Raw genomic sequence first — 27,872 nt, forward strand, 5'->3', positions numbered from 1 at the left:
GAAAGTAGTTTCGTGGAGTGCTGTGGTTCCTGGCCAAATTCCTAGGCGGTGGTGATTGGGATTTCTGTGTGACTGAAATTGAAATAAAAAAAAATAAACAAAACAAAACAAAACAAAAACCGTAAACAGTCATGGCTGCCGGAATCGTGAGATCGCTTTGGAAGAACAAGGTAACTTAAGATATATTGATATATTTATATATAGGTATATATGACTAGCACGCTCCTCATGTTTGCAGCAACGCGATCTTGCATGCTTCGCTTCAAGATTTAAGCTAACATTAGCTAGCTAAGTTGAAGACTGATATCAAATAGTTGCACGGTGTGGATGTCCTAATATTCTGGGTACAGATTTGCTTCCATTGTTCTTTAAAAGTACATTTTAGCTAGCATGCGATTTGCCAGAAAGTTGGCAAGCATTTCCATTTAGTTAAGTTACCACGACCCATTCCTGTCCTTATAGGTCCATAGGTTCAAATGGCTATTCATTAGCTTGCAGACACTGTTCACATGAGGTTATTCTTTCAATAGCCTACCCTTGACGCAGTTTCACTAACTTTCACAAATGTATGCCGTTATACTAGCTGCCTAAACACTTACTGTGTTACTGTAACAACAATCTAGTGGCAAACAATTTGACCATATAGCCATTTAAAAAGAATATGGCTTTCCCATATAGTAGCCTATGTTGATTGCATCCACTATGGATGCTCATGGGAGTGCAACGACTTTTAAATTATTCAGATGTTCCTTTCACACTATTAGACCTGTCTTTACGGAGAAGAACCGTTTCTTGACCTTATCTTCCCTCGCTCGTCTTTCTGGTCCACTAACCTATTGATGTTTGTAACATTTGTGTGAACACTGATTCTTATCAAAGGATCGAAATACCGCAACGAGTGGATTTAGTCTTTATGCAGTGTGAAACGAGTGTGTGGGATTATTTTCGAGTTGTTACTTTGTATGATATATGATTTCCATATTTTCCAGATGCCCCTTCAAGTTGGGCGCATGTGTTACTCCTCGTCGGTGGTGAGTTGGTTCAGTGTTTTTAAGTTTTTATGAATGTTATTTGTGTATATTAATGCCACAGGGAGCGAGGCATTCACTGCATAAAAACAAACAAACTAAAAAACTAAAAAAATTAAAAAGATGGCTGAAAAATCCAGCTAAGATCAACTGGTTTAACCTTTTTTTAACACTTCTAGCTGGTCATAGCTGGGTTGTGGCTGATTAAAGCTGGAAAAAAAGCTGTCAACTATAGTGGACTATATTAGCTGTTCAGCTGGTGAACACCTGCTCTGCTTGAGCCAGTTGTTGCATCCCTAAAATGACCCAAGCTACTTAGAATTTAGGTGCCTTATCAGAATGAAAAGAAGGAAGCCCGCTCACTGATATGCTTTTTGCACCCGTTTTTAGACCTGAAGATCCACTGGGGTCAAATCATTGTCTGTAATAGCTGTGTGTGAAGAGCATATCATGTGCGGGCTTCCTTCTTTCAATTTATTTCAGTCTAGCACCTTACTAAACTGTATGTGCGTATGCTGGCGGTCATTTAACAATTACTTTTTTTTTCTTTAGATGACAAACTTCACCTCCCCTGTTCCAGCCATTGTAAATCTGGCAGTGTTGCTTCCCAGAAATCCCCCAATATTATAATGACAATGGAAACGTCAGTGGTCTTAACACTAAGCCACATCCAAAATTACCGTAGGCCAGTTGTGCAAACGATAAAGAAAAATACAAAAAGGCAAAAGGTCTATTTAGAGCACAAATTATGAAATGACATGAAATTCATAAACATACATACATACACAGGTTGCTGGATGAGTTTGGCTAGGGTATAGCAAAATGATAAATAAAATCTCCATAAAAATTTTTTTAAAGAACGCTAATCTAACATGTCATGTCCTAACCCAAGTCTGTTTAAAAGACTGTGTACTTTTTTAGGGCTGTTTTCAAGTGTATCACAGGTTTCAAGGTTTTATGCTATGTTTAACCTTTTTCTTGCAGCCCACAACTAAGCTTTTTATCGATGGGAAATTTGTTGAATCCAAGAGTTCAGAATGGCTGGATATTCACAACCCTGTAAGTACTCATTCACAGAGCTTCACACACTAGCACATGCATGAACACTCCTGTCCTCTTGATCTTTTCTTATGCGCACACTACTGCACCATATCTTGAGTGTGCTTCACAGACGTTTAGGTGGCGTACTTGGCCTTTGAATTTCCTGTTTCACTAGCCTGTAGATTTGACCACAAAGTTGTGATTGGAGAATGAGAGTTCATTAGCACTGCATTGAGCTTCTATGCTCCATAAATGAACATCCTGCTTGATCCAGTAAAGACAGTGCTGCCCACTGCAGAAAAACACAAGCATTAAAACGTTCATTATAGCAAATAACTTTAATATCTTTCATTGTATTCTGAACACTGCCCTCTCCTTCAAACGGTAGCATTTAAGGCTACCAGGAACAGGTTTGAATGATATAGTGGGCAAACCTGTTTTTCTGGGAAAACATTTAAAATTCTGTAGGCCCTCCGGCCCCAAGGCTCTCTTCCTGGTGCCCTGCTTGTGGTTACCTCATACCTTTCCAATTATTAGTCAGTAAATGTCTCTATTTAGTGCAATGTGTTGAGCTGGGTAATTTCAAGTGAAGCACAACTCTTTGAGCCATGTTGAAAATTACTTTTTTTCATTTTGCCTTAACAAGATGGAAAATCCTCCTTGGAAGTTTAGCATTTCACTAAACTTCCAATTTAATATAAGGGTCTAATGGCTTGAACAAATTTAAACGTTAAATGCAGCAACTAACTTAATCACATCCGTTGTTTGCTTAGTAGATGCCCTTATCCAAGGAGAAAGTGTAGTGTTCCTGTTATTTTATATGTAGACATTTGGCTCATATTATTTATTTAATAATTTATGTGACGATGGTCTGCCTCAGTTACTAAAACGGAATGAAGTAGTTTATTGTTTGAAAAATGCAGTTTGAGAACTTGAGTTCAGAGTTCAGTTGCTTTAAAGGTCACTATTTCACATGTCAGGTGTTGTATTGTCAATGTGTTTAGTATGGTAGTGTGGGTAATCAGACTACCGGTATCTGCTCATATCAGAATACCACATGTGGTTAACTGCAAATTCAAGTCGTTTTTCGTAATAAAACACTGGGCACAAATTGCATATGTTCTACCGTCTCAGCAGAATTTCTGATTTCAGCAAGATGCCAGTATTTGTCTATTCATGAGCCTACGTGTTCATTAACCAGTAACCGTTGGTTAACCATTTTATATAGAAATATTTGGATTAATGTGCCAGCATTACATGAGTGTTTACCAGAATGATATTGGTCAACTTGTGATTGTTGGAATTTTTTCTTAAAATAAATATTGAATTGTAGGGTGCCTCTGTTGTTGAAATTCTATTTTAAAAATATATATATCTAGCTATAAAATGCATTAAAATAAATTCAAATGGAGCAACTGGATATATAATGATTATATTTGGCCTCTAAATTAATAAAGAAAGCAAATAACATTGAATTGAATTTAGTTTGCATTTGGGTTTTCCTGTCTTCTACACCACTTGTTTGCTTTCCAATCAAAGGCAATTGTTTAAAAATTAGATAAAATGTAATGATACTGCAAAAATTAACAGGAACAATTGACTCTTGGAAAAGTTTCCTGTTATATGCTTTACATAGCCACAGTTTTGACATTGCCAACGCCTACTGTGCAGACATTTTAAATGGTGACAGTGGGTGTCTGCTGTGCTGCTCTGTACTGCCATGTTGTGACTGTTCCTATCTGCTGTATCACTCAGCCTTGTTTGACTTTGGTCACCCCCTTACTGGGGTAGAATTGCATTTGTCACTCCTGGACCTGCTCCAAAGTTAGCTTGAGCTGCACCACTTGGGTATGGGCACACACTGTGACTTTGGCAGCTGTCACAGTCTCACGTGAACTTTGATGATTTGGGCGCCCGGTAATGGAATTATATGATAGGAACTCTTTCTAAAATCTCAATTTTTTTCTTTTTACCCTTCAGGCCACCAACGAGGTGATTGCCAGAGTCCCCAAAGCCACTCAGGAGGAGATGCTGGCCGCTGTAGACTCCTGTTCACAAGCCTATCACTCCTGGTCTGAGACCTCCATTTTGGCTCGGCAGCAGATCTTCTTACGCTATCAGCAGCTCATCAAGGATAACATTGTAAGACTGGGCAGATTATGCGGGGGAGCAGTTGCTTGGTGATAATGCTGTGGGATAGCGAACCTTTTTTAAAATTTTCAAAACCAAACAAAGTTTTGTTATTGATATATTTGAAGAATTAGTCAGATTTTGGATACTTGTGTGTTTTTGCTCATGTTTTTAAAGTTTCAGTGAAAGCATAATGGTGGTAAGCTAGCATTCCATATCCGTTGCTTATCATGTTTCACCTTTAAACACATGGATTTACCATTTAATACCTTTGTAACCATTGAGGTAAATTACTAACCTTTTCTCAAGGGTGGCCTCATAACAGTCCAGAGTTCAGTGGCTAATTGGTAAAGCATGCAATGCTTTTACAAGGTGGTCATAGCTTAAACATTTTTTCCCAATGCCACTATGCCTATGAAAGTTAGTGATGTGCACCCTTGGTAACTTTGGACATTACTTTTCAGAAAGAACTAGCAAAATCCATTACATTGGAGCAGGGCAAGACCTTGGCAGATGCAGAGGGAGATGTATTCCGAGGATTGCGTAAGTCCTGCTGACACTGCATTAGTGTAACCGGCTGTGTTAGTTGTTCCATGGCACTGGTGAAAATGTCAGTTGGATTTTTTCTGTGTTTGCTGAGTGCATTGTGTAAGAAAAGTCCGGAGTACCCGGAGGAAACCCACGCAAACATAGGGAGAACATGCAAACTCTGCACAGAGAGGCCCCGGCCGACCGGGATTCGAACCCAGGACCTCCTTGCTGTGAGGCGGCAGTGCTACCCACTGCAACATCCGTGCTGCCCTACTCCAGCCCATTGCATATGAAATTAAATAATGACTATGAGGTTAAAGTGTAGACTGTCGTCTTTAATTTGAGGGTATTTACATCCATATCGGAAGATCCTTGTAGGAATTGCATTCCTTTTTATACATAGTCTCCCCATTTTAGGGGACCAAAAGTAATTGGACTGCTGGCTTCTCAGCTGTTTCTGATTAGTCGGACGTATTCAATTGCTTCCATTCTGCAGTTATAATAAAACATTTAGTATCTAGTCTTGATTCTAGGCTTTTGGTTCCCGTTAGAGTCTGCTATTGGCGTTAGTCAGCATTAGGGGGGGCAAAAAGCAGAGATATTGGCCAAACAGTAGGCTTACCAAAATCTATTTGGAACCTCATTCAGAAGAAAGAGAACACTGGTGAGCTCACTGGGACTGGTAAGGAAGGAAGACCTTTACAGTTGATGACCCGAAGAATTCTCGCCACAATGAAAACAAACCCAACCACCTGTCCTGAGAAACGCTCTTTGGGAGGCAGATGTGGATGTATCAGTGAATACCTTCCGCAGGGGACTTCGCAAACTGTTCTGCAGAGGCTGCACAATAAGGTGCAAAGCAATAGTTACATTCAAAAACAGGATAACCAGGTTAGTGTTTGTTAGGTATTACCTAGAAGAGCCTGCCGAGTTCTGGGTGTTGTAGATAGATAAGACCGATTTGGACAGATTTACTTGTATCAGTGTGATGGTAAGCGCAAAGTGTAGACGTTAAAAGGAACTCCCCAAGAAGCAAAACACCCCCCCACATATGGCATGTATGCTCACTGAGCACTTTATTAGGAACACTATACGACTACTGGGTAGAGCCTCGCTTTGCTCTCAAAACAGCCTCAATTCTGGCAGTTTCCACAAAATGTTGAAAACATTCCTTTGAGATTCAGTTCCATGTTCCAGTTCCATGTTCACATCACATCACAGTGAGAGGTCGATTGTTGGAGAGGACTTAGCAGGGATGTAGAGAAGCTCAGTCTTGGCAAGGTTAAGCTTCAGGTGGTGGGAAGTCATCCATGCAGAGTTATCAGCCAAGCAGGCAGAGATCTGTGTGGTGACTTGGGTATTGGGGGGGAAGGAAAGAAAGAGTTGGGTGTCATCAGCGTAAGAATGGTAAGAAAAGCCATGGGAAGAGATGACGGAACCAAGAGACATGATGTATTGAGAGAAGAGGAGAGGACCAAGAACTGAGCCCTGCGGGACTCCAGTTTGTAGGGGGTGGGAGTCAGAGACTGAGCCCCTCTTAAGTCATCTGGTAGGAATGACCAGAGAGGTAGGAGGAAAACCATGCCAGTACAGATCCTGTGACACCCATCCCAGTCAGCGATGAATCTCATGACTGTATCGAAGGTGGCCGACAGGTCGAGGAAGATGAGGACAGGGGAGAGGGATTTGGCTTTAGCAGAGTGGAGTGCCTCAGAGACCGCGAGCAGGGCGGTCTCAGTGGAGTGGCTACTCTTGAAGCCGGACTGGTTGGAATCGTGGAGATTGTTCTGGAGAAGATAGTTGGGAGCAGACCGCCCGTTCCAGAGTTTTAGCGAGAAAGGGAAGAAGTGAGAGTTGTTCAGAGCAGAGGGGTGGTTGTTCAGAGCAGAGGGTTTTTTTTGAGCATGGGAGTGACTCTGGCCCTTTCAGCGAAGAGGGCATGGTGTCGAAAGAGAGGGAGGTGTTGATTAGAGAGGAGAGAAAAGGGAAAATGTCATTAGAAATAGATTGTAGAAGGGGAGAGGGGATGGGGTCAATAGGACAGGTGGTTGGGTGGTGGGATGTGAGGAGTTTCAAAGTGTCGGAATCAGACACATTTTCCATTTTCTCTCAGCTGCCCGCAGTTTGGTTCGGACAGCTCGTAGAGCATCAGGAAGCCAAGGACTGGGGGGGTGAGGGGGACACAGAGTCAAAGGAAGATGAGCGGGAGGACATGAGGGTTGTAGCAGCATCGTTGGGAGATAGTCGAGAGAAAGACTCCGCAGATGGTTGGGAGGAGAGGATTGTAGACGAGAGGGTGGAGGTAGACAGGTGGTGTAGGTTACGCCGACAGGTGACAGTGGATGCTGGGAGAGATGGATGGGTGTTAGAGGTGAGTGGAAGAGAAAAAGAGATGAAGGAGTGGTCAGATATATGGAGTGGTGTTACAGAGAGGTTGGTTGTTGTGCAGCTCCTTGTGAGGATCAGTTCAAGAAGGTTGCCTGCTTTGTGGGTGGGAGGGGAAAGTATGAGGGTAAGGTCAAAAGAAGAAAGGAGGGAGAGAAAGGTAGACTGGGTGGACTCTGAGTTCAGGTTGAAGTCACCCAAGAGGATCAGGGGAGTGCCTGGTGAGGAGCTAAGGAGGATGTCCATCTCATGCAAGAAGCTCCCCAGAAGACCCGGGGGGCGATAAACAACAATTATAAAGAGTTTGCATGGGAAAGTAACAGAAACCGCATGAAATTCAAAAGAGGACATTAGATCTCCATGAGGATGAGATTAGGAGACCTGTGCCACCCCCTCTGCCAGAGGTTCTGGGTGTGTGGGAACAAGAGAAGGCAGAGGAAAGGGCAGCTGGGGTGGCTGTGTTCTCTTGAAGTGATGGTGATGGTGTTGGTGCTCACTCTAAATGCCCTCCAATCAAAGGTGAGAGTATGCACTTTAAACTCAAATGCATTATTTGATTTGAAATCCAGTGTGCTGGGGCAACAGTAGCCAAAAGAACAGATATGTACCACTGTCCAAATACTTATGGACTTCACTGTAACAGTAGGTCTGCTTGGTAAAGTGGAGGACCTGTGTTCACTGAGCGTCCGATCCTCCCGCAGAGGTGGTGGAGCACACCTGCAGTATCACGTCCCTCATGCTGGGCGAGACCCTGCCCTCCATCACCCGCGACATGGACACCTACACCTACCGCCTCCCCATCGGCGTGTGCGCCGGCATCACCCCCTTCAACTTCCCGGCCATGATCCCGCTCTGGATGTTCCCCATGGGCATGGTGTGCGGGAACACCTACCTGCTGAAGCCCTCCGAGCGCGTGCCGGGCTGCGCCATGCTGCTGGCCAAGCTGCTGCAGGACGCTGGTGCTCCTGACGGCACCCTCAACATCATCCATGGCCAGCACGACGGTGAGGGGCCCTGCAGCGCTCAAACTGACCTTCCCTAGTGACCGGTTAGGGCCAGTATTCAGTGAGAATTTGTTTCGCAATAGCATAGTGATAATAAAATAAAATGTTTTTGTAGCTGTGCAGTAAAAATAATGATAACCCCAGCCTAAACACCTGAAACTGTCAAGGTGGGAAACTGGTATGGCTGTATGATACGTTATCTATTCTTTTTCCAGAAGAAAAATGTTCTAAATGTGTTATAATACTGTGTTGCATTTTGGATTGGATGTGTTACATTTTTTCCTGTCTGTTCTCTCACCCATTTTTGTTAATAAGGAATACTGGTTTTGACCTGTGGAATTGAAATAATCTGGAAACATGCTTGAAAGAAAGCATGCAATAAGTCTTCTGCATGTTCCTTGCACAAGAAAATATTTGCGAGCTAGTCTTAGCGAGTTATTAGCGAGCAAGATTTGTTGTTTAACTTGAAATTTTTCTGATTTTTAATACCTGCGGCTTACTCAGTAGGACGGAGCTGACAAAATTATTGTATTACTTTTGTTCAAAGTGTTGGTGGCTCATTGTAAAAAGAAGTTTGTCTTTCATGCATTTCTTGTCTTCTCAGCTGTGAACTTTGTCTGTGACCACCCTGCCATTAAGGCCATCAGCTTTGTGGGCTCCAACCAGGCTGGAGAGTACATCTACGAGAGGGGCTCCAAGAACGGCAAAAGAGTGCAGTCCAACATGGTATGAGCCCCCATACAATCACCATTATTAGTCAGTGCTGTGTGATTGCAGGTTCATCACCCTCGTGTACTTGCATAACCTACTTCCAAAGCCTACATTTGCAACATAATGCTCAGAGTAATAACCAGGGAGTTCACCCTATGTGACCAATAGTCAGCTGTGAACTGTGAATGTAACCACATGGCCCGAGCACAGAGGGAAAACGTCAGAAGGAAGGTTTACTATTCATTAACAAACATAGAGGACAGCAAAGCAAAACTGGAGATATGCAATCCAAAGGAGACAAAATATCAAATGGTTATGTCATGAGAGGAGAGTGTGAGAGTGTGAGAGTGTGAGAGTGTGAGAGTGTGAGAGTGTGAGAGTGTGAGAGTGTGAAACATGGAAGTACTGATCAAAGAAATAAAATTCACGGGATTAGGGGAGAGAGGAGTGTAGAGCTACTTTAGAGGAGGGGGAGAGGGGGCTTAACTGTGTTTGGCTCCCATGTGTTCCAACACAGACAGCACTGTATACATTATTTCCTGTGTTATAGCATAAGAGTAGAAATTATATGAGTAGAAATTCCTTAGATCTGCTTATACCATGCACATCCCCAGCAAGTGTTGTTATGAACTGTTATGTTAACTGTTGAGAAGCTACTTGTAGCAATGGCATTGTCTAAAATCACACTACCAAACTTGTCCAAAATCTTCAAATCAAGTACAAATCTTCTGTGAATATAAGGAAACAGTGCACAATTTTGTTCCTCCAAAATTATTATACACCAATATTTCCTGTAATTATGTTCTTCTCTAAAACTGCATTACTGCCCCCTGCTGTAGGCATAGGTGACAAAGTCCATCTGAGGGGATTGGGTGCCAAATGAAGGACAATTATTTTTATTTATTTATTATTTTTTCAATTTGCAATCACTATCTCTGCCTCCGCCCCCCATCTCTCATGGGTGGCGGAAAGGCTACAGCTGGGCCTGGTGTTAATACAACTACTTTTGGTAAATGTAATTCCTGTAATTTGTAGGTAAAGAGATGCAAAGTGTCCACGATGTGTCTTCATTTAATAAAGAACACTATTTGATGAAGGAAATCCCATGAGGGCACCCTTAATACCAGGAAATGTCAGCACTTGGAGTAATTCACATGATATCTATCACTTACCAATTTTCTTTTTTTCTAATGTAGTAGTTTCATATTTGACCAGATGATGGCAGTATAGTCCTATTTAAAAAAAAAAGTGAGGTTTTCTCTTTTGAATTAAGAGTTGCATCAACCTGTTTTTTACTGTCTGGGACAGATTTAATTCTAAGAATTATGTTTTCAAAATTCAGTTTTCATTTAGAATACTCTGAAATGGTGTAGAAAATAATTGCCATACATTAGTGCATGTGTTCTAATTGAGCTTTTTAAATTCAATATATCGTGCTATTTTCACTTGAACCTGCACAGAACGAAATTTTAATCAAAGTCAGATTAAACTCCTGTCTTCAAGCAAGACTTTTAAAATGAAGCATTACAGCATGCACCATAGAAATTTGGAGAGAAAGCTTTGTTTGATATTTATATGCTACAGCCTCAAGGGCAGATTATAATTTGCAACACTCCTACAAACGTTTCGAATGTGAATAGGACTGCTACATTTTCTGGCCTTAAATGAAGCTCTAAATTAGCTATGTGGAAGCATTTCACTTTTAGTTCCATGAACTTTCAGAAATATTCTGTGTAAAACATGTTTTCATTTTATTTTAGGTTTTATTTTTATTTAGAAATGACTTTCAACAGCAGATTTTGATGTTGACTTCAACGTTCAATCTGTTTACAATCAAAATAAACAATCGTATGTTTACAACTGTGTGGTATGTTCAACCGCAGATTGTTTTTGTTTTTGTTTATAGAGTAGACTGAAGGAACAGCTTTCAAAGAAAATTAAAAATGAAACTGGGGAGGCTTGCAATGTGTATTGCATCTTTTCCCATAAACCGAGCCGGTCTTCAAAAAGGCCTGTTCTCCAGCCTGCCTTTAGCTCTCCATATAGTGAGCCTTTTAAATGTTCACGACCAGGGCCTCCAAGAACAGGGTTGGCCACCCTTGATCTGGACCACATCAGACCGCGCAGCTTTGTCCCAGAGCTCCGACCTTGGCAGAGCTGGACCGCTCGCTCTGCAGTGTTTTCTTTGGGTCCCGTGCGAACGTGGCCGTCGGGCGCTGCCCTCTGATCCCGGCTCCCGTTTCGTTTGCGCTTCCAGGGAGCGAAGAACCACGGAGTGGTGATGCCCGACGCCAACAAGGAGAACACGCTGAACCAGCTTGTGGGCGCGGCCTTCGGCGCGGCGGGCCAGCGCTGCATGGCACTCTCCACCGCCATCCTGGTGGGCGAGGCTCGCAGCTGGCTGCCCGAGCTGGTGGAGCGCGCCAAGGCGCTGCGCGTCAACGCAGGTGCGTCCCCCTCGCCCGGCCCCGCCCCGTTTCCCAGAGGGCCACACACGTTTACGAGTCTCAGCCCCTCTCAACTCCCATTTAATATCAACTTGCTCGGTGGAGTGATTTGCGGTCCTGGTTAAGTATTAGATGACTTTATGTTGCATTTTATTTGGCAGACACTTTTACTTCCTTGGAAAAAGTGCATGTCGAGGTCATTAGGACAAACTACAGAACTGGTTGGATAAGCTACAATTTACTATTCATCCATAAATACCAAATCACTAAACGCCTATCTCTTTAAAAAGGACGGCTGTTAATTAAACCCCTTAGAGGCGGATGCGTCCAGCACGTTACATCTCCCTTAACAGATGGATGAGACACCAGCATTGCATTTGATCATATGACTGTTGAAATCCATTGTGATTTCTAGGCCTTTCTATGGTTTTTCTATAGGACACCTTAGTCCATAATGGGTTAAGAGGTCAGTCTAATGAGCAGGGTTGGGAGTGGTGCCCAGGGACCTGATGGGAGACTGGTGTTTTTTTGGGGTCCCCTCCCAGGTGACCAGCCGGGGGCGGACGTGGGGCCGCTCATCTCCCCGCAGGCCAAGCAGCGCGTGGGCAGCCTCATCCAGAGCGGCGTGGACGAGGGAGCCAGCCTGCTGCTGGACGGCCGGTCGGTCCACGTCAAGGGCTACGAGAACGGAAACTTTGTGGGACCCACCATACTCGGCAACGTCACGGTGAGAGGGGGGCTCCGCTTCTTTTTTTTTACAGACGCATCTCAAGATCAGGAACGGTTATCGCTTAAGATACTTTCTTAAGTGGGGCCTTCTCAAATGAGTCCTGTCAGTCCAACTTGGTTTCCAGAATATTCCAGTGATGATGAGACCATTTGACCTGCATTTCACACTGTATCCACTGTGAGGCAGGTAATACATTTGCATAGGACTTCTGCACAATGCCCTTTGTATCAAGTGTCCTTTGACATTTGAGTTTGAGGTTCAGATGAAACCAATTTACAGTATTTTCACTATTGTGCAGGGGAAGTTTAAAATAGTAAAAGCAGCATTAAATTCATAGTAATTATATAGCAATCTATATGGCATTTGGTTTATTGTGGGTAGTGAGAGACTAATGGAGTATATAATAATGTGAAGATGGCATGTTCATTTTTATGGCATTTGTGCATTGTATGTTTACCAGCAACCCTCATTATTGACCTTTAATTTTACTAAAGGTTATTTATTTTATTAATTGTTCACTTGCTTTGGCCCCTAGCCCGAAATGAAGTGCTACACAGAGGAGATCTTCGGACCGGTTCTGGTGGTGCTGGAGGCAGACAGCTTAGACCAGGCCATTGAAATGGTCAACAAGAACCCCTACGGCAATGGCACTGCCATCTTCACTACGAACGGAGCCACAGCGCGCAAATACACCCATGAAGTGGATGTAGGACAGGTGAGAGACGGCCTCGCTACCGTCTCTGTTTTGAGAAAAATGGACACATTCATTCCCACAAACCACACCGCATGTTTCCATGTCTTCTACAAGGGACACTTGAGAGCCCCTGTTCTAAAATGTACCTCAGTGCTAAAAACCCTTGTGCTAAAATGTACATGCAAAGCTATTATTTTTGGTGGCAAATATTGCCTTGTTTGCTTCTCTTCTAAAAGGCTCCCCCAGAACACGGCAATTTTTAAAATAGCCACAGCAAATATGTGCCTTTTCTGTCAAAACAGGAGAAAGTTTCCCGTAATTTTGATGGAGGAAATCTTAAAATGAAACCAAAAAGGGATTCCTTCTGAGCTGCTGAAGGTTTCATGTGTAAAAATGGCCTGCCTTTACCATGTTTGTGTATTTGTGGTGGACGGCTTTGCCCTGTGTTTTCGATTCACATGTTGGAGAATGCTGCTCAGGCCATGTGCCTCGGCCTCCTCCAAACCTCCGTGCAGCAGAAACCACCTTCTCCTTCCCTGTTCCACCAAAGGTCCAGGATAACTCCCACGTTTTCTAACGTTCCAGATGAGCCCGGCCAGTTTCCACTCCCGAAAAAGAAAACAAATTCTTAAAAAAAAGTTTCATTTGTACTGCCTTGCAGTTTTTCCCACACCAAAGATGCGAAATTACTGCTTTCGACAGCCGTGCCCTCAAATTTTCTACGTTGCTGTGGAGGTGACAAGCTTTCCATCAACACCCATCCCCCCTCACAGACCCCAAAACTAAAACAATATTGACACAGATGCATGCTGGTTTTGTGATGAGATGCATGAGTAAGAGTGTGAGTGTTCAGTGGTGCCGTCTGTCTTTGCAGGTTGGAGTGAACGTACCCATCCCTGTCCCTCTGCCAATGTTCTCCTTCACTGGCTCTCGGGCTTCCTTCAGGGGGGACACCAACTTCTACGGCAAACAAGTGAGTATTCCCTTCCTCCAGGACACACTCATTTTGATTAGGCTTCATACTATACCAGGTAGCATTTGCAGCAGTCCAGGGCTTGCTCACAGGGTCCCAGGGGATGTTTTGTTTACCATGATTACTGTTTGGTCCCAAAGGTTCTCAATGGGATTTAGGTCATAAGTGACTGATGGCCAACCCATAACATCAGTTCCCTCCTCTGCAAACCACAATGCTGGCGCTGTGACAAGTAGCATTATCCTGTTAGCCTCTGTCTCCAGAATGTTCCGCCTACGCTAATCCCAAGAAAGGGCTTCAGATCCAAAAGCGTTGCTCAGTATAGGTGGGCTGTTTTATAAGTGCACAGTGCAATTTGACTTCCAGTTTACAGTGTGTACTTTGGCATAAGACAGTTTGGTGCCCCACTCTAAGTGGAGAAATGTGTACAGGAGAAAAGTAGGGGACAGGGTGAATATTTATTCACATTTAAAAGATTGATTGAACTGTAACTGTGGTAATTTAACTGTTCATTTAAAAGGTTCATTTGCAGGATTCCAGTTTGCAGGAGCAGGTTTATGTCCTGAATAGTGATTCTACTGTGACTTGTTGGTTGCAGTATACAGGTTACTCACCATTGAGCCCATCTGCTTCTCTTGCCTCTACAGGGAATCCAGTTCTACACTCAAATCAAGACCGTGACCTCTCAATGGAAGGCAGAAGACGCCACTCTGAAGACCCCTGCTGTCACCATGCCAACCATGGGACGCTAAGAAGCCTTGCACAACTAGTTTTTATCCCACCACCACAAAAAAACAAATTCTAAAATGTAGCAAGGAATTTACTGTATATGTACCATATCACAAAACCAACTGACCCATTGTCACAATTTGCAAGCCTTAATGGATAATACAACGAGGTGGTTTTTTTGCATACGTTTTTAAACTTTTTGAATAGGTCCATCTTGTTAAAATGCTCTATGCAGGCTTATACTGGTGATGGCAATGCTGCTGCTGTAAAGGATGTATTGTATCTTGTGTATGGTAAAGTACTGTAATGGCACAACAGCAGTAGATATGCAAAGATTTAAGGGAACCCTTAGTTACCCCTAGTGCACATATGTCCGGTACATAATGCGTTTCAGTTTAAGCCGCCCATCCAGCATTCCCCCTCATTGTTTTAAGTTGCTCAGTGAGGTGGCTCTTATTGGTGACTGTGTCATATACAGTTTGAGAGATAGTGTGCTTGAGTTCATGCTTTGTTGTTCCTCTGATGACACCAGGATAAGCATTTAGTGTAAATTTAAATAAAGATTGTAAAGTAAATCTTTATCCGGAGGGGTGCCTTTTCAATTAGGGCGGTTACGATGATCATTTTGGAGATTTGCAAAGAGTGACCTGTTGCATGTGGCTGAGTGAGTGTTTTTATTTTTATAAGGCCGTATCTTTATTTGCCATTGGAGACTGATGGCTGATTCTGTGATGGTTGATCCAGTTCAGCTGGGTTTGGTAATGATGAGATGGGTTGGTGCAACGCCCTTCTTTATATCACACGATCTTAATATCTGGCAGCCCTCTTGGTTCAGGGGGTTGGCTGTAGATGGGTGCCTGGGTAATGAAAGTCATGTGGAACGGCTCATCTGCAACCCTAAGCGACACACAAAACAAAATTACACTTCTGGAAAATTCTCTCCTCACTCAAATCAAACCCTCGCAACAATGTGCTTAGTCTGCTGAACATGGTAATGGATGGTGGACAAATCAATTTATGAACATCGTAATTTTAAAGTCAAGCATTTGTTGGTGTCTTACCCAGGATCTCTGCCTTTTAGGGTTCTTTCAGGAGATTCGCACAAGGCTGCAGGTTGGGTGGCTTTCCTTTTAAAAGAGAAGGAAAAGGAAGAAAACTGCTGAAAAATGTTTAGCAATGAGGCACTTGACAGTTACTCTAGCTCTGCAGTAGAGGTTCAAATCAGCATGGCCTGCAGAAGAAGAGCACCTCATGCTTGAGCACAAAGCAGCTTCAAGCTCATCCATTTCACCGCCTGAATGCCCCGGTGTGACAACATATCTGAATGCATTTGACAGGGATGCACTTGCGCCCCTTCCCACCCTCCCCCAAAATGGATCTGTTTTTCAGCTGTTGACCACAGGCGCTCAAAGAACTAAATAAACCTCCACTGCACGTGAAGCAGGGCAGCGAGGCCAGAGCCAGATGTTTGTTTCCAAGCACACGACTCTGCGGCCGCCTATTTTTACTATTGTGCCCGATGCTCCCTTTCTTCGTTCTCTCAAAGCAGCTGGTGGAAAAGAAAATTGGTTCTAAACCTAACTACTGTTTTATGGCATCCTCTCACTGCTCAGGAAGAGCTGTTTAAGACATTAAGGAGAAGGAGGAGTCTTGAATAAAGATCCTCTGCAGTTCACACCGCAGTACCGTTTGTACTTGTTTGGTGCGATGTGCTTAAGTCACATGGCTTTGTTGTGTCAGTGTTCTCATTCTCTTTTTTTATAATCGCTCTTGATTGTATCATCTGTGCTGAATGCATCATAAAACAAAAAGTTGAAAGGTCTGTGGGAAGCTAACCGCAACAGTTCTGGGCACAGGATTGGATCTACTGGTACTGGACGTTCAGTGGCCTTGTTGTTAATGCACCCAGCATTAAAAGGGATAAGTTTGGATGGGAATATTGACACTGCAATAGACTTGTGCAATAGTAAATTGGGCTTAGCTCTGAGCTTGCAATGGTTTGGACTTTTTGATATTTTTGGTTCTGTCACTGATACATGAGGGGCAGCCTCTAGCCTAGTGGCTCAGGTGCTTGAGTAAGATCTGTGCCTCTGTTGGGCCTTTAAACCCACATTTCTCCGGGGGGGGGGATTGGCCCCTGCTTGGTCTAATCAACTATAAGTTGCTTTGGATAAAAGTGTTGGCTAAATTATTATTATTTTATTTATTTTGTTAATTTATTTTTTTACACAATGCTGACGGCAATTAAGTGGCTTTGTCATGGGAGGTACCTTGTTTTGAGGCCATTCATTTTCGCAAAGAGCAGCCTCAGAACCTTCTCCTTCTCTTCCCATGTAAGTTCAGATATGTCCACCTTGGCGCTGTGCAAATTTGCCCTGAAACAGATGGTAAGAAACCAGATCCTAAATAATTTAACCCATAAAAATGACATTATAGATTACATGATGGATGTTTATTACACACACCGACTACGCTACCCTGATCCTAGAACACTGAAACCAAGTGGGCATTGCTGCTGTCTAAATGGCACTGTTAAACCTATTTGACCAGTCTTCCTCCAGCTCATGTCCGTGCAAGCCCTACTTGTGATGCAAAGCGGATGCTGACAGGCTACAGGAATGAGGGCTGATAATTATGAATGGGTGGCCCAAATTGGGGAAAAGCATTTAAAAAGACCAAAAAACTAAAGATGAATGTTACTTATGTTGAAGGTTATATGCTTAAATGACCATAAAAACCATAATCACTGCAACTTTCTTGAACTCAGGCTAAGGAGGCCCTACTATTTGAAATGAGCAGGTCGAACCAGTTTTCCACGTCGTCTGGGCCAGTGGTGCTCTTGCCGAATGTGCGGAAGCGGGGGTCCTGCTGCCCGCCCCGGCCTGGGCTCCTGTGCTGCGGGCTGGCCTGTTTGTGCTGCTGCCGGCTCGCCTGGATCTCCTGCTTCACTTGGGCCAGCGCCTCCTGGAAGAAGACCTCCAGCTCCGTCCGCTGCTCCACCACGCTGCGGGCGAGCCGCTTTACCCTGTTCATCTCCCGCTCCCGCATGGCCAGCACCTTCTGCAGCTTATCCAACTCCAGCCGCCCGGCCTCCGTGCTGACCAGCACCCGCTGCTCCACGTCCTGCGTCTCCCTCTCGAACTCCCCCGCCATGCGGCCCAGGGCCTGCTCCAGCACCGCCACCTTCCCCTTCAGCTCCACCACCTTATCCCTTTGCTCCTTCACCTGCGAAACGCTGTCCTTCAGCATCAGCTCACAAGTCTCCTAGAGACGGGAGAGGGGTTACCAAAACATCGAGAACGTGTGAGCTGCACTGTGAGGTAGACAAATGGTCAAGTGAGATTTCTTGTCATGTGTCCCTGGAGAATGATTGATCTGACCCAGTTTTGGCAGTCCAAGAAAGCACAAAATTGGTTCTAGTCAAGCCTGTCAACAGTCAACCACTGATGGATGCATGAAGGTGAGTGTATTTGCCTAAGGTAGTGGTGCCTAAGGAAACTGAGACTAAGGCACTGAAATGAGACCAGGGCCGGTGGAAACTTCAGACCACAGCTACTAGCTGCAGAGACTGGCTGGCAGGGGAAGGGGAAAATGAGGCCACTGGGAAAACAAGCACAAATAAATAAAAGTGGGGAAGCACCATCTGAAATATCCTCACCAGAGATCTTGCGGTAAGCTAAACATAACCAGCATAAACACCTTTTTGAGGTGAGCCCTCCTTGGCCTGGGCTTCCCGCGGCGCAGTTAGCTGGTCTCTGCATGAGCAGCGGCATACCTTGTGCTCTGTGAGGGAATGGTTCTCCTCTGCAAGTGCGACTGTCACCGTCCTCAGCTCCTCCACCTCTTTCATGTGGTAGCGCAGTGCCTCGTTCAGACGGATGTTCTCTTTAAAGACTGAGCGTGATGCCTCATCCAGCTGCCTGTTTCGAGGGGACACGCCAAGTTCTCTTCTACCATTCATACTTACACCACTTTGTCACCTAGAAAGCCCTCGTGTTGGGTTGTGTGATGTATTGCAAAAGCTTACATCATTTTCCCTCTATTTTGGCCCTGGAGTGCCCTAAAGGTCTCTGGTTTTTGTTCCACCTTGAACCCATAATTGAGTTAGCTAATTTGTTTTGTGAGTTCTTACACTTCAAAGAAGAAATTATCTACAACAGTCCATTCCGTCAGTATTCGGAGAGAGGCACAATTTTTGTAGTTTTCGTTCTGTACTCCCACACATTGGATTTGAAATGACACGATGCATATGAGGTTAAAGTGCAGACATTTATGGAAAGATGCAAGATGCAAACCACTGATAAGCCTTAAGAACATTACATTACATCATCGGCATTTGGCAGATGCTCTTATCCAGAGCGACGTACAGTTGATTAGACTAAGCAGGAGACAATCCTCCCCAGGAGCAATGCAGGGTTAAGGGCCTTGCTCAAGGGCCCAATGGTGCGGCTCTTACTGTGGCTATATTGGGATTAGAACCACGGACCTTGCGTGTCCCAGTCATTTACCTTAACCACTACGCTACAGGCCACCCCAGGCTAACAGGTTAAAGAGAGAAAGGAATGGCTTATGATCCAAAGCACCTCCTTCATCTTTCAAGTATTTAGTGTTTAGGCTTGGGCATGTATGGCTGCCATTGGAATGGGCTGCCTTGTCTTTATTGCTGCTGTGATTGCTGATGGCAGTAGTAGGATGAATTCTCAATGTACAGAAACATCTGCTCAGAGCCAATAAAAGGCCTCAAAAGTCATTAGATGGTGCTTCACCTTGTAGCAAGACAATGACCCCAAACACCCAGTTCTAAAGTTTTTCAGGGCTAAGGAGGAGAATGTTCTTGACTGGCCAAGTCAACCACCAAATTCAAGTGTTTCAATTGCTGATGACAAACAAATCCCCCAAAACAAACATGAACTAAAGACTTCAGTCAGTCATCGAATGTAAAGGACATTAGAACCTAGTGCTAATGACTTAATGTTCACTTGTCCAGTTACCTTTGGTCTCCTAAAATTGAGGGGAGTAGTTCCATCTTGGATCACTGGATATGGATGTAAATACTCTTAAAGCTAACAGTCTGAACTTTAACCTCATATTCATTGTCAAATTTAAAATTCAATGTTCTGGAGTAGAGCCAACATAAATGTTGTCACTGACTGAATAATTACAGAGTGCACTGTAAATAACCCACATATACTGTGTGTGCGTGTGTGTGTGGAACTTGACCCCACAAATTCCACAGGACTATGGCCCTTGTGGAATTTAAAAAAACATTATGTATGAATTATGTGAACTATACCATAAAAATTATTTCCAAATCAGTTAAATAGTGAGATTATGCTGACTAACATTCGCAAACGATCGTGTGCTAATATTTCATTGTTGGACACCTACATTTTAATTCAGTGACTTATTCTCACATGTCTATGAAACCTCCATTACTCATCTTATGCTCACACAGGTCTGTGAAACTGCTGGGCACCCCACCGCTGTTCCCTAAGCTTCAGTTACAACGTGTAAACACTAGGGGTCTCTTCACTGCAGAACAACCTCACCTACTGAGAGTGTAATCATTGGCTTAAGTGATGTACACTATCTGCTGAAAGACAAACTAGAGTGGTCAAGATAATAACCTTGTTTTCTATAAATATTATTTATTTTCCTTCACGTTTTTCCTCAGGAAGGTTGGCCCTGCAGGTTGAAATATAAAATTAGCCTGTAATTTGCCTGTGGACTCACACAATGGCCTCGTTGTGGGCTCTCTCTGCCAGTTGGGCGATTCTCTGCTCTGCCTCCTTCTCCAGGCGAAGCTGTGGGGAACATAGCACTTAGTGTCCCTGTCTCTAAATCCTCTTCTTTTTAGGGTCTGGATTATTTCTCCACTTGAAAGCGACATGCCTCAGAAGGTTCTTGGAACAGTGTAGAAATGCTATGAAGCTACTACAACATCACAGCAGCATTACTGTGGGCTGTGTATCTGCGACTGGGTCTCACACCATTCACACTTCGAGCAGCATTGCATTCGATTGACAGTGTTTCTTAAATTCTGCTTCAAAATTGCAGAACATTTGGCTGTGTTCTCACCTTTTCAGTTTGCTACAGCACAAATTTCTTGTCTTGGGGCAAGACACTAGCCTCTAGACTGTAACCATTGCTAGAGCAATATTTAGTACTTGTAGTTACATTTTAAGAAAAAAAAATTGTTAATATTGGTTTAAGTTTTGCAAACCTCATGGATTTCTCTGCAGAATAGACACGCATGGCTCTAACTGCTTAGGGAAGAGCTGTACACTTGAAGTCCAGGGTAATGTGCAAGCACATGCCTGGATGGATGACTTCCATACCTTCTCTTTGAAGAACTTGTGCTCCATTCTTGATAGACTTTCTTGATGACCCCTGTCTGCAAGATGCATACTGTCTTTTATCTAGGTTGAAGAAAAATTATTATTATTAATTCCCAATTTCAGCAATTTTGAATGTATGGACAGATCTTATGTATCTTACATCACTTAGCTCCTGTTCCATGTGCACTTTCTTCTTCCGGAACTCTTTGATCATCTTGAGTTCTCCCTGAATCATGCGGAACTCGCCAGATCTCTCGCTGAAGGTCTCTTCTAACTCATTTATCCTGAGTTTGTATTCAGCAACCTGAAACGGCCAATCACAAGTAGACCACACTTACCCAGTACTACAAGATGTCGACCCATAATGCCCATGAGCACCGAACCCTGTCTCAACATTTCTGTCCAGTAAATCACCCACTAAAATGGTCAAACCTCCCATCTCAGTCCTCTTTATTCCAATATACATTTTCAAGTATTAGTCATTGTACATTGTACATTGCTAGAACATACAATAGCACAGTAAACATAAAGGACAGGTCATGACTCACCCCCCCCAAACAATGCATAAAAAAGGCATTGTTTTTGTTAGAATTTAAAACAATATACACCCATTGTCTTCATAAAAGGGGGAAATTAAGGAACTAGAAATAGAAAGGAAGCTGGTACTCTTGGAAAAGAGTATGACCTAATCTTCCAGGAACTGAGGAGTACCACTTATAACTGGTGGCAAAAGCTAACAGAGCTCAGCAACATGACGATTGGTCTTGCACAGTCCACCGCTGTGAGAGCGGGGATCTGTGCATTTAAGCAGCACAGAACATGGTGCAGGTCACCTCAGGGCTTCTGTTGTATTTTGAGCAAATACTGAAAGACACTACTCTTGCATTGCTGTGCAAAGGCACAATCATAAAAATCAAATAACTGTTTTAAGAGACTAAATCATCATAAACATGATTTATACATTCAGCACAAACAGCCAATCAAAATTCTAATCCTATTATTTAATTTATACTGTATACTATACTTATAATTCCTTCTTCATGCTATACTTAGTTTATACTTTAGTATCATACTGTTGGAAAACCTTCTACTTTGTATATTAAAACTTGTCTTTAATATTTTTAAAGGAAAACAAAAGTGTAAACCACTAGTGCCTCATAGGTTAAGGCAACATTATGTGAAATTTCACTTAAATTGCAGCAATTTACCCCTTTGACACATCATTACAATTAACAGCAGCATCTCATAGCAGATTCCAAAGCACAGTGCTCATTGTTCATAGTATTCGACTGAAGAAAACACTTCTTTAAAAGTAATTTGTGCTGTGGTTGCAAAGCTTTCTTCGCTTTGATGTATTTTGACTTCACCCTGTGGACTAGTGGAAAACCCCGGTGAAATAATTGTTTGGCAGACTGACTTTCTCACCCTTTGGGGACATATGGTTGACTTCTTAAGACAAGTGAGCATGACCATTGGTGTTTCACAGTCCACCCCTGTGAGAGTGGGGATCTGTGAATATAAGCACCAAAAACCTCTGTCGCACAGAACATGGTGCAGGTCAGCTCAGGGCTTCTGTTGCATCTTGAGGAAATACTGAAAGACACTACTCTTGCATTGCTGTGCAATGGTAAAGTAATACAAATCTAATAACTGTTTTAAGAGACTAAATCCTCATAAACATGACATATATTCATCACAAACAGCCAACAGAAAATTCTGATCCTATTATTTCATTTATACTGTATACCAGGCCCAGCACCACAAGGGGCAAAGGGGGGCAATATTGTGCCCCCTTAGTTTTGTATCCATATTCTGTCACACAATTTGTAGGGTAAATGCAGAAATGCATGCTCACCCGATTTGTTGTGTCTGAGCGTTTCATTCACACAACTCTATTGCATGCATCAAAGGTAGATTAAATTGTACACATTTTACCAGCTGAAAAAAAACCGAATTGTGATTGGCCTTCCCAATAGAAGGGCGGGGTCAATTTGACCGTTTGAGTTTCAAAGTTATGTAGCTGAATCGAATATCAAGTTAACGGTTTAGCTAGCTAGCTGATGATAGATATTAGAAAGTGGCTTCGCCAGAGGACAACCACAATGGCAGCACCTAGTCAAACCAGCGGGGGAAGTGGGAGAAGCCAGCGACAGAGGCCAAAGCCACTGAGTCAATGCTGTACACGACCAAGGCAGAACCCGCTGAGATACAGAGAGACAGAGATAACCACAGCAAAGAGGGGCTGTAGCCACCGAGACACAGAGATACAGATATAACCATAGTGAAGAGGGCCTGTAGCCACCAAGATACAGAGAGACAAAGATAGCCACAGCAAAGAGGGGCTTGTAGCCACCGAGATACAGAGAGACAGAGATAACCACAGTGAAGAGGGCCTGTAGCCACCGTGACCAAGCCTAGCAGCGACACCGCCAGGGTTTTAAAAAGGTGAAACCACTGCAGGACTTAATCTCGGAAGTAGAGTTTACTGCCGCATGCCAGTATTACAGACTGAAATTGCCCGATCTAGAGAAGAAAAATTTACTATACAGAACATTTTGGATAGATACTCCGGGCCTCTAACAGCAACACCTACTGTGATGATGACGTTGAAGCTGGGATTAACATTTGGAGCATCCACAGCAACTTGTGAGAACTCTTTTTCAACATTGAAAAATGTATTCAGTGAGCACAGATGGAGCCTGCTGCACAGGTGGAAAGCACAGCTGATTCAGCTGGCATTCAAGAAGGACCTTACAAGCAAATTCCGTAGGGAGTGGAACAAGAGACTGCTGAGGAGGTTCAAGATGGCTGCAAGTCTTTTGAATCAGGGTAACGGTGAAGACACACTGTTTAGCAGGCGGTGGCACCACCTCCATTCATTTTCAATGGGAGGCGGAGGGCCGCCCCTGCAAGGCAAGTCGCCCGGCTTCTACCCCTTTCCATAGTCTCACGGAACACACAGACAATATAATATGGCCAGCTCAAACCACATACAAAATGAAATTTTTGTGTTTTTTTAGGTTTTATTAAAACTAGACAATGAAAACATAGTGTTGATCCCAGTTGAAATTTGTCGAACACCACACCAAAAAATGCATTGTACTCCCACATGCGGGTGTGGTGCCAGGTGGTTTTGCCGCAATCAGTGAGTCTTCACCGTAAGAAGAGGCAGCCTGGTTGGGCTTGTATTATTTCGTAGCTTTTTGGAAATGCGTGGGAAATCAGTAATAAGCATAGACATTATTTCATCATTGGCATTGCTGCCAAGAAGGGGATGTGATGTTAATGTTGCTTTATATGGTAGAATAGGTGCTTTGGATTACATCGATGAGGGTGGGAAGACCTTGACTAATCTCTGTTGTTCTCATCCCCACCATATTACGGCACTCTTGTGGTGAGACAGCTTGGTAGCTACGTCCAAGCTACATTCTTCTGGCTGCAAATACTGCAAATAATGTTTGTGTAATAGATTATGATCATCCTGTGTTATCAGAAAGTGAAAAAAAGTTGTGCCCCCTCATTTATGATGCCCCCTTGCCTAGTCTTAATCCTGCTGCCGGGCCTGCTGTATACTATACTTACACTTTCTTCTTCATGCTGTACTTATTTTATACTTTAGTATCATACTGTTGACAAACCATTTTCTAGTTTTTACATAAAAACTTGTCTTAATATTTTTTAAAGGAAAACAAAAGGGTAAACCACTAGTGCCTCATAGGTTAAGGCAACATTATGTGAACTTTACCTTAAATTGCAGCAATTTATCATTACATTAACAGCAGCATATCAGATTCCAAAGCACAGCACTCATTGTTCATACTATTCAACTGAAGAAAATCCTTCTTTAAAAATAATTTGTGCTGTGGTTGCAAAGCTTTCTTCACTTTGATGTATTTTAACTTAACAACTCACCCTGTGGACTAGTGGAAAACCCCAGTAAAATCATTGTTTGGTTTCAGACTGACTTTCTCACCCTTTGGTGACATATGGTTGACTTCTTAAGACAAGTAGCGGGTTTCAAGCGAGCATGACATTCTCTTGCATTTTTTTTTAGGTCAAATAGTTTCCATTATGCAAGCCTCTTTTCCAGCGCCCTTTCATCATTTCACACGTAAGAAATGAGAACAAGGGCTTGGGTGTGCGGGGGCCTCTTTAAGGACAACCACAACAATATTTTTCCTAATTAGACCTACTGTATACAGGCTAATGTGACAATGCCATGGTTTTCTAAACTGGGGATGTTACACGCTGGCTCAAACCTCCTTTTTTCAAAGCTTACTGGATACCATGAATGGTAAATGGTTGGCATTTATATAGCGCCTTTATCCAAAGTGCTGTACAATTGATGCTTCTCATTCACCCATTCATACACACACTCACACACCAACAGCGATTGGCTGCCATGCAAGGTGCCGACCAGCTCGTCAGGAGCTTTTGGGGGGTAGGGGTCTTGCTCAGCCCGGGCGGGGGATCGAACCGGCAACCCTCCGACTGCCAGACAACTGCTCTTACTGCCTGAGCCATGTCGCCCTTACCATACCAGTATAAAGTAATGTTTCTTCAAAACAACCAATTCTCTTCATATCAGGAACACGTGGATCGCAGATCTCAGAGGAGTTATGGGCGGAAGGGTTAAAGAGGATTAGAACTTGTTCCATTAATGCTAGACTCCAACTCATCGAGTTTAAAGTCACCCACCGGTTACAGTTCTCAAAAACCAAACTGAACAAAACTTCCCCTCAGTGTCTCCAACCTGTGATTGGTGTAAGACAGGTGATGGGACCCTAGCTCACCTCTTCTGGTATTGCCCCAAGCTTAGGAGCTTTTGGAATAACATCTTTCGTGTGTACAGTGATATATACAGCATGCAACTGGACCCTGACTGTCTCTTTTCTCACTCTTGCTTCTGCATTACAGCAAGTCCTTACTTTTGGCATGGTCACAGCAAAAAGGGTTATCCTGAGAGAGTCAAAATCTGTACCTCCCTCTTGCTTTCAAAAGTTGTTAAAGGACACGGTGTCATGCATATACCTTGAATTCGGTACACTCTATCTATTTATTGCTGGATGTGCAATAAAAATGAGCTAAACAACAACAACATTTATTCATGCAACTTCTGCATTGTATATTATTATTCTTGTATTGGAACATTGGTATCAAGAATAGTTACAATATGCCTTTTATTGTCTGAGTGTGTGGCGAGGTGAGGGTTGCCAATCGTGAGCGTGGAATGGGGGAGTTTTATTGCCCTGCTTTGCAAATAAGAGGCTGATAAGCATCTAAACTGCTGTTCTCGCTAGCGGAGAGTCTTTTTAAGAATGTGGTATCGCCGTTTTGCGGTTTCATTACATCAAAGTTTTTTTAAATTATATAGATATGAACACAACAATCATTTTGGATGTCGACGACTCAACCGCAAGGGGGTAAAGTTGATAAGGTTAACCAAAGCTGCAACACTGATCAAGAACAACACTGCAACACTGATCAAGTCTTGTGACCTCAAACTATAGTGAACTACATGAAAAATTCCTAAAGTGCTCTAAAGTTCAGTCTTCAAAAAGCACGCCTCCAAATCAAAAAAGCTCAAGGCACACTAGCAATTTAGAACAAACAATCCATATGACACGTGAGAGACACAGAGCTTATAACAAAATTTGTATGCATGTTCCAAGCCCGATGCAGGTTTTAATTATGTGTTTTTAAAGACACAGGAGGAGATTTACGTAATTTTAGAGTGTATGTATGAAAATGTAGGGTTTTTGGCTTTTTTGTTTTCATTTTTTGTTTGTTTTGTTTTTAAATGAAAGCAGTATGTGTATAATTAAAAAGAACATTTTGGGTAAGGCACAACTGTGTTTTTTCTATCTGCATGTTGGCTGGCATATAACAAACAACATACACCCACGATTTAAGAAGGACAATGAATATGATTTATTAGACGTTATGTTTGGCAGAGTGTAGAATGATGCACATGCACAGTGCCAGCAGGTTTGGTCAAACATGCATAAATTTCTTGCCCGTTTCTGACCTGTTTGCTCTGAACTGTCGAGTCACACCCTGTTCTTAGAATGTGGTATAATGTTTATGTAAAGAAAGAAATTTGCCTTTTATTATTGTTGGAAACTATACATAAATGTTCTCAAAGCCATACCTTATGCCCATAATTTATTTAAGCAAACAATTACTTATAAAGCTGTGAAGCATCAAAATATTGTATTTACAGTATGACTTACCAATTGCTCGCTTTCTTCTGCGGCTTTATTTTTTTGCTCTCTTAATTGTTCTTCCAGCTCGGCAATCTGCAAAAGTGACACGAAGAAAGGTGAACAGAGAGCAGTTGCATTAACTCGAGGGAGGTTAGCATTTGTGTATTTGTAATAATTGTTCTAACCTTTTCCTCTTTTTCAACATCCTTCCTCTTCAGGAAAGCAATGATGTCCAGTGTGTCCTTCTCCGTACGGTACTGCAGATTAGTCATCTCCTCGTTGGCCCGTGCAAGCTTGTGTGTTGCATCGCGGTAGTCTGTGCGGGAGCGTTCGACGGCCTCAAGCTTGGCTTCCCAAAGGGCCGCATTGGCCTTAGCCTTTTCAGTGTCCGACTCTTTATCGTTTTTGGGCTCCTGCTTTCCATCTTTCTTTCCTTTTCTAAATACAAAATATGAATTCAGCGCAACAACTGGTCATCAAACACGTTAATGTCACGGTTATTATTTGATTGTATGTGAGAATTGAGAGTTCTCAGTTGAACTTGTGCAGGAAACGACAAACTCAAAGCATCTTACAAAGTTATGTCTAATAACTGGTCAGAGCAAGTAACTTAATATTCAAACAGAAACACGCGTTACTGTTTCAGACTAATAAAACAGAAAATAGTGGAAATGCACAACTTTTTCCACAACAGCCTAGCCTACTACTCGAGTAACATTTGCTAGCACGGCAGAGTGAGATAAAACTTTAAATTCACATTTTCTAAAAAATATTTTCGACTGTTAACAAAACTAACAACCATGAATTGATAACTAGACTACTAACTTACCCCTTCCCTTTCTTTCCCTTCTTTCCTTTCTTCTTTGGCATTGTTTACAGATGTGCCGTATTTATTTAACAGACATGAATAGTATCCCTCCCTTCT

The 27,872-nt window shown here is 42.9% G+C and overlaps 2 protein-coding genes across 2 annotated transcripts; one reads left to right on the top strand and one right to left on the bottom strand.

Moving 5' to 3' along the window:
• Positions 1–14,984, top strand: aldh6a1 (aldehyde dehydrogenase 6 family, member A1). Its single transcript, XM_061232097.1, has 12 exons — positions 1–170; positions 990–1,031; positions 2,013–2,087; positions 4,050–4,211; positions 4,664–4,742; positions 7,817–8,119; positions 8,724–8,845; positions 11,088–11,277; positions 11,823–12,004; positions 12,543–12,722; positions 13,576–13,674; positions 14,322–14,984. The coding sequence occupies exons 1-12, from the start codon at positions 132–134 to the stop codon at positions 14,424–14,426; spliced, it is 1,578 nt and encodes a 525-aa protein (XP_061088081.1). The 5' UTR covers positions 1–131; the 3' UTR covers positions 14,427–14,984.
• Positions 14,673–27,872, bottom strand: LOC133122240 (basal body-orientation factor 1-like). The gene is made up of 11 exons (XM_061232109.1): positions 27,777–27,872; positions 27,133–27,385; positions 26,975–27,040; positions 20,902–21,045; positions 20,742–20,822; positions 20,137–20,207; positions 18,179–18,323; positions 17,210–17,667; positions 16,674–16,778; positions 15,465–15,530; positions 14,673–15,300 (listed from the first exon to the last, which is right to left on the bottom strand). The coding sequence occupies exons 1-11, from the start codon at positions 27,815–27,817 to the stop codon at positions 15,201–15,203; spliced, it is 1,530 nt and encodes a 509-aa protein (XP_061088093.1). The 5' UTR covers positions 27,818–27,872; the 3' UTR covers positions 14,673–15,200.

This window comes from Conger conger, chromosome 1 (assembly GCF_963514075.1).
Source record: "Conger conger chromosome 1, fConCon1.1, whole genome shotgun sequence".
In the NCBI taxonomy this organism is placed as follows: Eukaryota; Metazoa; Chordata; class Actinopteri; order Anguilliformes; family Congridae; genus Conger; species Conger conger.